Raw genomic sequence first — 12,738 nt, 5'->3', positions numbered from 1 at the left:
TGCCGGAGCTGTTTGCTCATGTCTTCTTTCCTCTCGCCCCAGCATTCCATCCGAGCATTGGCTCTCAGAGTGTTGCGGGAAATCCTGAGAAACCAGCCAGCGAGGTTTAAAAACTACGCGGAGCTGACGATCATGAAGACACTGGAAGCCCACAAAGACTCCCACAAGGAGGTGAGCCGGGTCCAGGGTGCACACCCCTGCGTCCGTCCTGATGTCTGAGCTGCGGTGGAGAGCCAGTGCACCTGCAGGTTCCCCCAGCTGGGCTCTCAACTGCTGTCCAGCGCGCCGCACCCTCCCCCTGCAGTCAGGACCAGGGATGCCCTCGGCCAGCCCTCAACTCAAAGCCCCGCTTTCCTTGGTAGCTGTCATCACATGTTGTCCCCAGGGGAGTTAGGCGAGACTGGCACGTGTGAGTGTCCCCCCTCCCCTGGCAATGCGCTCCACTCTGCGGGCTCTGGGACCTGGTAGCAGCTCTGCCTGCTCCACCAACTCCTGGATGTGAGAAACTCACTCTGCTGGGGTTCCCGCTCCTCAGGCCTGTCTCAGAACACGTGTTTCTGGGCTCGGACTTGTGTGTAGATGGTGGACAGACCACGCATTGTCCAGTCACTTGTTGAACTGTCCCGGTATCTGTTACTCCCAGTCCTTTGAGTATCGAGAGGCCACCAGAGAGTGGGGAGGTGGGTGGAGCTGTCCTAAAAGAAAATGATTTCAGTGCCACCCTTCCAGTAAAGTTCACTATGGACAGCAACCGTTTTATTTAGAGGTTTACAAAACTTGATGTGATAGATAATGGGTTTGACCCCTAAGTGAGACATAAACCACGTGGTCAGTTCAGTCTTGGCTCCTGTGTGACTCTCGTGAGCACACTCATGGATTAAAGGAATTGTGATTAGAACAGTTCTTATATTCACAGCAAGAATCAGACCCTAAATTGTGGTGTTTTTTCTGTTCAGCAGTTACGTGACTGCTTCTGAACACAGACGGTCTGGCCTCCTCAGATTCCCGCCCGACTGCAGGCTCAGCGAGGCTGAGGCTGCTGCTCTGTCCAGGCATGTCTCCACCCAGCAGTCCTAGCAAAACACAGGGGTATAAGCGATAGGTGTGTGTGCAAACCCCTAACGTATACTTCTAACGTCTGGCTCAGTGGCCTGATGGTGATCATCATCACTCACATTTGAACAAAACACTTTGCACTTAAAATAACTCTTTTGAAACAATGTAAAGACCAGATTAGCTGCTGGCAGTCAACATAATTGTCAAGGACCAGATAAGCTGACAGTGGTCAACAGAAGTGTTCCCAGGTGAGGAAGAGGTTCCAGGAGTTCCCGTCCTTTGTCAGGTGATGCACACGTGTCAGCTTTTGGCAGAACCAAGATGCAAACTAGGCCTTGTGTCTTGTAAGGGGCAAACAGGCCCATGCTGACTTTTGTTTTAAACCATAATGGCCTCTCCTTAATGAGAATACATGATCAAAAAATGAAATAAAATGGATGATCTCTTACATGCATATGATATCAGTTGTTTTCAGCGGGCAGACATAACTGAGAATGTGGCATTAAGGTGAAGCCTTGTGTGGCAGCCCTTCTGCCCTGTGTGGCAGCCACTGGCCATCTGCTTGGGAGATGTTTGTCTTCACAGTGGCTGCCCTGATGTTAACCTTCAGAACCTGGACAGTGGACCCTGACAAGCACACATTACTGATTGCATGAGGGGTTCTTGTTTTTTTCCCCTGCAAGACAAGAGGTAGAGGAGAGAAGGTTCTCAGCTGTGAAGTCCTTTAGGTTGCCTAAGGGACACAAGCAGAAAATACCTGCTGCCTGAAGCAAATCTAGCAGCACTTGGTTGTGGGGAATTCTTGTGACCCAGGGTCTCCACGCAGCTGTCACTGATTTCCTGATAAGGCAGGTGGAGGAAACATTGTGTCCTGAAAGGAGTGCCGTTGCTGGCGGGCCTCCCTGCTTTGCATACCTACAGACTCACCTTGACTTGCTGCCCACGTCTTTTCCCTTATGAAACTCCACGCTGTCACTTTGCCAGAAACTCCTAACTTGGGCACCTGTGTGTTTCTGTTGGCATATGAAATTAACATCACATACAGTGTGTCTTTAGTTATTATATTTTCTCACCAGTACATTCAAACATTTATTCAGACATCATTCTCATATTTATTGGAAAGGATCCAAGGTGTTTCTAGACCCAGTTACTAGTCAGACAGAGCCCGAGTTTCTTCCTGTCCAGTTGGTGCTTCCAAAGTGTGCTCATCCTGGGCCATAGCTCCTGGAAACTCCTCCATAAGAAGCTAGTTTTGTGTTCACAGGAGATGAAGGAGATGGACTGGCAGGTTAACAAGGAGCTGCTGTGAGAGACCTTGTCACCAAATATGTCCTCCCTTGGCTGCTGTGGCAGGCCCTGGCATGATGCACACTAGTTCCAGCCGTGGGCCTGTAGCAATGAAGGACTTCTTGAAATATGGTTTCTAATAGGTTGAAACATGTCATACAGCCTTTAGGGAAGATGTTTAAAGCAGGGCTGCTAAGTTGTCTTGCTTTTTTCCCATAAGCTGAGGGCTGTGTTCTCAGGGTCTTTAGCAGGAGCTATGTGTGCAAAACACTATCACTGAAACATGCCAGGGGCTAAATCTGTCTCATCATGACTCATCCTAAGCTAACATAGACATTTTACAATAAGCAAGATAGAGGATTTGGGGACCGATTTAGAGTTTTTGTTTAAAAAGTTGGTGTCTATCAGGTTAAGTATGTTTTCATATTCCCTATTTGAATACATAGATTTCTTAAATTATCTAACTCTGTGTTTTTATCTTTTTAGTAAATAAAATTTGCTGTTGCGTTTCAACTGCTCATTAATGAAGTTGCTGTGGTTTACAGTAGTGTTAGCTTTTAGCAAACATCTACGGGCGAAGGCCTTGATAGCGACCTTTTTAAGATCCTATGCCCACTCTCTGTTTCTCAAAAAAAAAACTTTAACTTCAGTGCTTCTTATCTTAGAACTTGTAATCCGTCTCTTAGGGCTGGTACCGAATCTGTCCATCAATGATTAAGAGAGGATTTAGATCTGGTATGAGCATTGATACTATGAATGCGGTTCTGGGGTCAGTGGGAGCACGAATATAGAGATGGAAAGCTGGGTTTTCCATCCAGCATCCGGCCTCCAGCCTTGCTGTCTGTTTGGTCCCCATTGTGTAGTATGGCTGCCGCAGAATCAGATAGGGGACCTGAAAGCTCATGTCTTAACACTGTCAAACGCTGTACAGACTTTGCTTCATAAAGCTGTCTTCAGACGTCTCTGTCGTCTCAGAGGCAGACAGATGATGTACAAATTATTAATCATTTTATACACATTTAATGTAAGATAGCCGTTGCTCCCAGGCACCATGGCTTACACACGGTAGCCAGAGTGTTGAGGTCCTCGGTCAGTGTTCTGTTTGAACTTTAGAGAAGCATCAACTCTGTTTCTTTGAAAATATTCTTTTGAAATCAGTTCTAATGAGGTGAATGAAACTGGAGCCTATTATACAGAGTGAAGTAAGCCAGAAAGAAAAACCCCAATACAGTATATGTATACATATGGAATTTAGAAAGATGGTAACGATAACCCTGTATGCGAGACAGCAAAAGAGACACAGATGTATAGAACAGTCTTTTGGACTCTGTGGGAGAGGGCGAGGGTGGGATGATTTGGGAGAATGGCATTGAAACATGTATCATATCATATGTGAAACGAATCGCCAGTCCAGGTTCGATGCAGGATACAGTATGCTCGGGACTGGTGCACTGGGATGACCCAGAGGGGTGGTATGGGGAGGGAGGTGGGAGGGGGGTTCAGGATGGGGAACACGTGTACACCCTTGGAGGATTCATATTGATGTATGGCAAAACCACTACAATATTGTAAAGTAATTACCCTCCAATTAAAATAAATAAACTTATATTAAAAAAAAAAAAGAAAATATTCTTTCGGGCCGTAATATTGGCCAACACAATATACCTTGACCATTAGGCTTTGCTTTCACTGACCTCAGCCATGGTAGTGAACATTCAATTACATTTGCCTGTTAAAAGAGAAAAATATCAGCCTCATTGTGGGGTCACCAGATCTTGTTTGCCCCACAGAAGTCTTGGTGCTTAAGGCATCAGAATCCAGCCTCAGGTGGTTTGGCTTCTTTGGGGAAGTTTGATTCTTAAATATAATATAAAACAACCACTGTTATGTCTCCTGGGGTTTTATTTTGAAATCATTTCTAGTTAATTTAATATTTTAAGTTTGCAGAGAATTAAAAAAACTAAACCAGATGACATTTTTAAAATGGAACTTTTCAGGACCTCTTGGCAAATAGGCCTGCACAAAGCAATGGTGTGTGAGAGAAGACACTTGAGAGATGAGCTGATGTTCTGCTTCAAATCCCAGTCAAAATCACTCTGACCATGGTACCAGATCCTTGGCTCTGGAATGGCGTTTAGAAGCTTCTTGGGGCAGCAGCCACGTGTCAGTGGGTTCTGGCGAACAGTGCATTGTGAGTGTGTGGAGAGATTACTTCACCTCTCTGGACCTTGGTTTTCCTAATCTGTTAGCCCAGGGAGTGGACTGCATGGTTATCTGCGTGTCATCTGGCCTCAAGATAATAGAGGCTGCTATTGAATAACAAGCCTAAACCTTCCTAGATTCCAAATCTCCAGTTTTCTTTGGGCCCAATCTTGGCATGTGGCCAGAAGCCCTATTTCCTTTGTAACTTGTAGCCTTGTAACAAAAAGACAAAACCAGAAACCTATATAGTCGTTTAAAAGGTCAAAGTTGCTGAGCCAGTCTGACACTCACAGCACAAACTCTAGTAAATGTTTTATTATTGGAGGCACAGGGGAGGGGGGTGGGGAGTGTTTTAGACTTAAAGGAACTTATGGTTTAGTTCAGGTTAGAGCAAAGGACTCCACCAGGGGTCCAGAGAGAAGTGCACTGGGAGTTTGGGGTGGACTGGGAGGGGCGCCCAGGGAGAGCGCTGACAGCAGAGAGTCAAGCAGCGAGCCTGAGTGCGGGCCTTGGGCCGGGAGGACATGTCTGGGCTGGGTCTGCTGGACCAAAATGGCCCCAGGGGTGGCCGGGACATGCCAGGCACAGTGTCCAGCCCTGAGAGACGGCAGCTGCTGCCCCACAGTTACTCAGGGCAAGGAGACACGGCCCCTCCTCTCTGGTGCATCTACCTCCGAGGAACCAGATGTGACACCTGCCCTTTACTTCCATAGCCTCAGAAAGAGTGTCTTACTGAGAGAGAACTTGTCTGGAGAAAGCAGTCAAGTGGTTTGGTGTAGGGCAAATAAAGGTGGAAGGATGATGATGAAAGATCTGTTTAACATCAGAGCCTTGGGGTCTGGAGACTCAGGTCCTCATTCTACGTTGACCAGTTGGTTAGCTGAGTAGCTGGAGATGGGTCTCAGCTCCCTGAACATCAGAAGTGCTGGCACTCAAGGTGAACTGGGGCTACAGGACGCCTGCCCCTTGTAGGACTGACATTCATGTCAAGGGAGTGAGGAGGCTAACGCTGTTCAAAACTGCAGACGCGGTCCTTTTAATCCTCTTCCTCTGAAGTAGATAGACCGGTTCTGAATAGAATTGGGGTTTTCCTGTTTTATGTAAACCAGAAATTGCTGCATTTCTTGAAGTACATGTCAGAAGGCTATTGAAATTTGGGTGAATTAACTGTGGGCTGTGTTATTGGGCTCCCAACTGGGCTCCCATATTGGCTGAATCTCTTGGTGTCCACTCTGGAGTGTCCATCACACTCCTGCATTTGAGGCCAGGAAATACCAGGAATTGATGGGTTTTGGGAGACACAGAGGAGCCTTCTGTGTGCTGCCCATCTTCAGCCTCCTTGACTCCTCTAGGGACCAGCCAGCCCAGCGTTCCTGGCATCCTCCAGGGCAGCAGACATGGCCACCTCCTGGGCGTCCAGCCCCTCTGACTCCACAGCTTTGTTCCCTGTTGGCTGTGATTCCACCCCTTGAGGTGGGACAGAGTAAGTCTCCACCTCAGAGCCTTACCACACTTGAGACGGTGTTGCCCTCAATCTGCCCCTGGAGGGGAGAGTGTGATGGCTGTGTGGTTAGAGACCGTTTCATGCAGACTCTGCCTTTTGAAATCGTGCATGTGTATTTTCAAGAGAAAATACTCACTAGGTAGGGTAGGGAGATAAAGTGTCACCATCCAAACTGATATCAGCATACTTGATTCAGGTCCCCCCCACTTCATTTTACTTATGAGGGAAACAGGTCCAGACAGTATAAGAAGCATCCCTCAGGTTCACCTCACTCATTGGTGACAGAGCTGGGTCCCCGAACTTGGACCCTGAAGCTTTTTCCTTCCCTCCCTCCCTCTGGGGCCAGGCCTGACAGACGGGGACTGGTCCCTGGCGGTGACCATCTCACCAGAGAGACAGCCTTCCCACCACGGTGGGCACACATCCCCATCATCTTCCCTGTTTTGTGAGGTCTTCCCGGCTTTCCCCAGAAGGTGGCGCCAGCGTCTCACTTAGCTTTTAAATGATTGGGACTGAACTAGGTGTACTTTGGAGAAGGAAATGGCAACGCACTCCAGTATTCTTGCCTGGAGAATCCCATGGACAGAGGAACCAGGCTTCCCTGTCCATGGGGTCGCAAGAGTCGGATACGACTTAGTGACTAAACTACTACTACTAATTAAGTGTACCTGCTTGTCGTCATTTCTGAACATTTGCTTGCTTGTTTATGTTAGCCAGTTACACTGGCGTGCCTGTAACAGAGTGCAGTCAGTCTTTGTGAACTTAAAGCATGCAGTTCAAATTGTGACAGGTTCTGTGCTCTCAAAGAAACCTTATCTTTAAGCAAACATTCATCAATATTCTGAGTAATGATCTCATTTTAAAAAAAGTTAGATAAGGAAATTATGCTTTTCCGAGGTAGACACTGTAAATTCACTGACTTTGAAAAAAAAGAATTCCTGTGTTTCTACCAAACTGCAAAAAAATCAGCAGAATTGGAACCGTTTTGGTCACTTAGGGTTGGTAATGACCCAGAAGTCTGCCTGACCCCACTGTCTCTCATCATCTTCACCCTCTCTGAGAACTCATCTTTGCCCCTTCTGGCCTCCGTGTCTACCGAAGAGTACTATCCTCCTTTCTCTCTGTTGCCTGTGTTTACTTTGCTTTCTGTTTGCTTACATTTATAATCTTTGCTTCTTATGTTACATAGACCACAGGGGTGAAACTTAAAGTTCACCGTGAGTCAGGCAGCCAGCCAGCAGCCGGGAGCTTGGCATGTAGAGGGAAGTCAAGAGCACCAACCCCTGTGCCAAAAACAGCGTCTGCCTTGGGAAACTTGCTCCAGCCTCAGTGAAAGAGGGGCCTCAGACGGACCTTGAAGTGCAGCTTCTGGCATTTTCTCTTCAGGCATTTTCAGAAAACCTATGTTTGATTAAATGCTTCCTGCAAGCAACTTCAAGAATTCCTGGAGTTTTATCAGAGGAAGTTCTCCTTGGGTTCAGGTTTCAGCTCCACATACCCGAGCTGGTCTGTTTACCAGCAGCTCCCTGCAGGTTAACTCCTGTGACCTGGATGAGAGTGAAGCTTGGAAAGGTTGGTGGGGAGGAGGAAACCCTCACGAGAGAGCCTCACTGCGAACCTGGCCGTTTATCTCCCTGTCTGGTCAGTGCCCTTTGCAACCCTGAGGTGCGCCGGGAGGTTTCTGCTTTACTCCTGTCAGGACTTAAGTGAAGCTGCCAGGACTCCATTCCCAGTCTCTCTCTCCTGCCGCCCAGCTATCTCTACTTCTTAGTGGCCTCCTAAATTGCTCGACATTAGTGTTTTCCAGTTTGGGATATTATCAATGAAATCATCCAGTATTTTCTGACCCTTTCATTTTTTTCCCCCCATGTTTAAAAACTAAGACCTCAGATTTCATCAGTTAGTATTACTCAGTTTTCTGACCAGTATGTTGTGACACCTATGAACAGTGATTTCTTACAGTTGAAGGGCATTGGTGTTCCACTGCAGGGCCAGGTTAGAGAAGGGATGGACCCCTCTTCCACTATCTGCCTAGCTGTGTATCACAGGCCAGACGCTTGGCTTTCCCAAGTATGCTGTGGACAGACCACAGTCCTCAGGACACACATGAGCTGAGGAAGAAGAAGAGCACTTCATCTAGTGATTGCTGCATGATGGGGCCCTTCTAATGATATGCTGTTGTTCTCCAAACAAACCGATCACGGCAAAAACTAACCTGAACTCAAGTCTGTTTTCCAAAGGACAGATCTGTTCCCCTTTCGTTGTGTCACCCAGAATGGACCTTCTGGGCCTTGTACAGTTGATTTCTCCAAAGCCCAACTTGGTCCTCTGGAGAGGTCTTGACTTCCTCCTCATTTTCTGGGCCAGCTCCTCCATTGAAACATGTAAATGCAGATCAGCGAGGCATGCCCTGGAGCTGACTATGCCAGTGGTGAACATTTACACACATACACACACACACGCGCGTGCGCTGTGGGAAAATGAGTTGGACCTATATTTATTAAGCACTTAGTGCATAATGGACACTGTTGGGCATGGGGGATAGAAGATGGCTGAGATGGGAACTGACCTCCAAGGAGCCCTTAGTCTAGTCAGGGAGACAGTGTCATCAGAGCATGTAAGTGCAGTGGTCAGGGTGCACCTGGGGGCTCTGTTGAGGTGAGTGCATCCTGCCGGTCAAGTGGCGCACATAGGTGAGCACCAGTGAGAAAAAGTGAAGGGAGCAGACTGGGCACTCAAGTGGCTGGCAGGGCTCCGGCTCGCCCCACTTCCTTCCATCTGCTCCTGGCCAGCTGCAAGGTAGCAGACCCCGCCCTTGGGACCCCGCCTGCTTCTGTGGCCTCGCCTGCTGCCTCCTGAACCTTTGCATCCTCATGCAGCCCCTCAGCGCCGACCACCCATCTTGCCCAGCACCACCTTTGCCTCTGAGGCCTGTGCTCAGCTCGGCTGCTGCCACCCCGGAATGCGTGAACACACGAATGCACACAGGTTGGGGAAGGATAGTAGGAAAAAATTACCAAGGCTATAAAGTTTCTAAGGATCTTATGAGCTGGAGCACAGAATATGACTCTTTTAGAGCAAGGTTACCTCTTTGCAGCTGCTCCTCCGGTTGACTCTGTTGACGTGAAAGCATAGCCAGGGGTAGGGGTGGTGGCGGGGGGTTTCCAGTACTAGGCGCTATGTGCCTGTCGCTTGGCCTTTGAAATGTGTGTTGCGGTGTGGAGCTCACTCACATGGGGGCATATTTCAGGTGGTGAGGGCTGCCGAGGAGGCCGCATCCACGCTGGCCAGTTCCATCCACCCAGAGCAGTGCATCAAAGTGCTGTGCCCCATCGTCCAGACAGCTGACTACCCCATCAACCTGGCCGCCATCAAGATGCAGACCAAAGTTGTTGAGAGGATCGCCAAGGAGTCCTTGCTGCAGCTCCTCGCAGACATCATCCCAGGCCTGCTGCAGGTGGGCCCCTCGTGGCGGCCTGGCCACTCAGCACACAGGGGCGGGCGGGGTGGGCCACGCCCTGCGGGACCCTCGGCATCTTGTCTGTCTCTTCTGGGCCACCCTTCCTGAATGCAGAGGAAGTTCTGGGCGGCCCAGATCTGTGGCCTACAGAATGAACTTTCTGTTTACTGTGAACATGTTTTGATCTTTCTTTGTTGTTCATTCCTTACTGCACGGCTGATGGGCACAGCCCTGGGCAGGGTGAGCCGTGGAACCCAACATCAAACAGTGGTTCTTGTCCTAATCTGTCCAACAAATAGTAATTGAAACCCTTGTAAGTGTGAGGCATTGAGTTAAATAGACTCTGGAAGGCAAGGTGCCGCCTTCTGTTGGGACCCTACCTCAAGTCGTTGACAGCCCTCTCTGGGACTTGGTACTCCCGTACGAACAGCTGCAGGTCAGGGCCGGTGCTGCGTGCTAAGTTACTGGGGTGGATGTGGGTGGTTCTGAGATCTGGGTGGAGGCTGATCTCTAGGTTTAAGGGCTCAGAGAAGAGGTGGTTTAGACTTGGGCCCTAGAGAGAGATTTCAGTGGAGAAAGTAGACAGACATTAGCTTTACACTTAATAAACGCTGCTGTTTGCTGAGCACTGGGCTCAGGAATTTAAACACACACAGCCGAGGACTGGATTATTCCAGGCAGAGGGAAAGGCGCAAAGTCTGAAAGGTCCCAAAGGCTGCTTGGAGAAAAGCAGACAGTCCCATCTGGGTTTGGGGAGGTAGGAGGCAGGTTGTGGTCCAGCTGGAGAGGGATGTGGAGGTCCGTCTCACTGCAGAACGATCCATGGACAGTGGAGAGTTTTATCCACAGAGTGAGTGACCTAGTTCTCATTTCTTTAAAGAGATTTGCACATGTGAGATTTGCTTTACCATGGTGAGGAGAAGCCACTTACTTTCCCCCTTAATTTCCTTTTTTCACTGTGTTCTCTCACAACGTTTCTTGGCTGGTGCTGCCAACGTTTTTTGGCAGCTCATGATACAGCATCGTTCTGTGTGGAGGAGACCAGTTCGCCAGCCTCCTGCCTCCCACCCCAAAACCAGCTCACTCTTGACACTATTGCATGTGGCCTCTTTGGGGCAAGAGCTCTCGAGATTCATCGGCAGAGCTCTGGGGCATTCAGACCGCTCCCAGCAAGGCTGAGATTGAAGTGTGAGAGTGTGGAAACATTGATGAAATACTGTCAGTCAGGCAAAGCTTTGATCTCGCTTTCCTCTCTATGTCCCTCTGGTTGTAGGGTTACGACAACACCGAGAGCAGCGTGCGCAAGGCCAGCGTGTTTTGCTTAGTGGCAATTTATTCCGTAATCGGAGAAGAGTTGAAACCTCACCTGGCACAGCTTACGGGGAGCAAGGTATGTATAGTGTTACACGGGTGGGTCGTGCACCTGGGCCTACCAGCGTGTCCCAGACCCACTGCCCTGCAGTTCTGGGCTCCAGACAAACTTGCTCAGCGTGTGTGAGCTAGCTGGGCCTTACTGTCCAGGGTCGCGTCTCTAAAGACAGAGTGCACAACTGTGTAGTGAAGTCACCTAGGTACGACACAGTCTCTTGTCACTCCTATTTTTAACATGATAGTTTTGAACTTCTAATTTATCCCCAAAAGGAAGATGACTTTGTTTCGAAACCAGCTTGTTTTCTGTCTCTGAAACACTAAGGACATTTGCCTGCTGGCTTCACGCCTGTCTGGGTGGGCTTTGGGTCCTGTGGGTCAGTGTAATGATGGCTGCCTCTCACTGTGTGCCCAGCGCGTCCCGTGTTCGTGATGGCATCTCTGCAGGGTGAGGACGCTGATTCTGCACATGACCCACCTGGGGGCCCGTGGTGGTCATACTTCCTCTTGTTCCTTCTAGAATCGGGCACAAAATGAGACAAAGGGACTGTTGGCTCATGGAAGATGAGAGTGTCTAGAGTGCTTGCTGGTTTAAAAATAAGCTCAAATCTGATGAACCCGATGCGGAGAGAGGATAGCCACCCTTGATCTCAGGCCGTGGGGCCAGGAGTTGGGCCGTGGTGAGGCACCTGCCTCGGGGACTGCCTGGGGAAAATGTGTCACCGTAAAGTTACAGAGGGCCCAGGCACGGGTATGAATACAAAAGCACGGAGCCTGAAATATCTGGCCTTCCTCCTTAGCAAAGAAGGAAGCAGCAGGTGAAGCCTCGTGGCTTTTCAAGTAGGCCTGTTCCTTTGGCACAGTTGGTGAGCATCTCCACTCACTGAGTTCTGGGCAGAGCTGGCTCTCCCGCCTTTGTCCAGAGCAGGGCTCACACTCTCAGTGCTGCCAACATTTCGGGGCACTTCATGGTGGGGGCACCATCCCTGAGGTCCCAGGAGCACACCCCACCCTCAGCTGATGTCCCCACACCTGGTCAGGTGTCCCTTTGGGAAAGAGTCAGCCTTGGTAGAGAACCACTGGTCCAGAAGAAGATATATCAGCAACTGGGCTGGAAGGTCTGAGCAGAGCAGGTGTGGTGGGGGTGCTTCACCTGGATCCATTTCCCGTGTTCTTCCCATCACTGCCCCTGCAGAGGTGCTTGCCCAGCCCTTCCTGACCACAGCTTGCAGAACGATGAGCCGAGAGTGCCCAGCAGTGTACGGGCCAGGAGCACCTGCCTCTGCTGCTGCCATCAGGGATCCATGGCTGTTGCGTAGCAGCAGTGGGGCCCTCACAGACAGTCTTCATAAAGGGAATTAGATTTGTAAAAAGGAAAATTCATCCAAAAATAATGTTTTCCAGATCTCAGTTTTCTGGTACTTTCTACTCTCAGGAGTAAGGGAGCTGTCATCTCGCTTGACCCCACTAACAAGGGGCTGAGAAAATGGAGGTGTCTTCTCACCCCTGTCCTGTGGTTGACCTGCTGCCCCTTGGAATGGTGGCGTAGGGTCTGGAGCTCAGTCCTGATCAGAGCCAGTGTTCCCACCTCCCCACTGATGACATTAGTCAGCTCGGAGTGCTGAGGGAGGCTGACCTGACACCTGTCCGCTATGGCAGCACAGTGCTTCCAGTCATTCCAGTTTTTATATGAGATAGTTCCGATGTGTTAACAGGAACTTTGTAAGACTCTAATGCACATCTCCTAAAACAAACAAACACCCCCCTCCCACCCACACCCCCAGAATGGGTAGCTGACGGCATGTGGTGCTAAGTTAGAAACGGTCAAGCTGTGGCTTCCTGTTTCTGTCACCAGGCCTGT

General features: G+C 49.5%; 1 protein-coding gene across 20 annotated transcripts in view; it reads left to right on the top strand.

The window, feature by feature from the left end:
• The window catches only part of CLASP1 (cytoplasmic linker associated protein 1), a 273,158-nt gene that overhangs the window by 248,667 nt on the left and 11,753 nt on the right, over positions 1-12,738 (top strand). For all 20 annotated transcript variants that reach the window (XM_027562856.1, XM_027562770.1, XM_027562760.1 and 17 more), the window contains 3 exons: positions 43-171; positions 9,300-9,506; positions 10,783-10,899. In XM_027562856.1, the coding sequence (XP_027418657.1) occupies positions 43-171; positions 9,300-9,506; positions 10,783-10,899 (453 nt within the window). The remainder of the gene's footprint in view (positions 1-42; positions 172-9,299; positions 9,507-10,782; positions 10,900-12,738) is intronic.

Source organism: Bos indicus x Bos taurus, chromosome 2 (genome assembly GCF_003369695.1).
Source record: "Bos indicus x Bos taurus breed Angus x Brahman F1 hybrid chromosome 2, Bos_hybrid_MaternalHap_v2.0, whole genome shotgun sequence".
Taxonomy (NCBI): Eukaryota; Metazoa; Chordata; class Mammalia; order Artiodactyla; family Bovidae; genus Bos; species Bos indicus x Bos taurus.
Note: the sequence above shows the minus strand (reverse complement) of the source record. Positions and strands in the feature narration are given on the sequence as shown.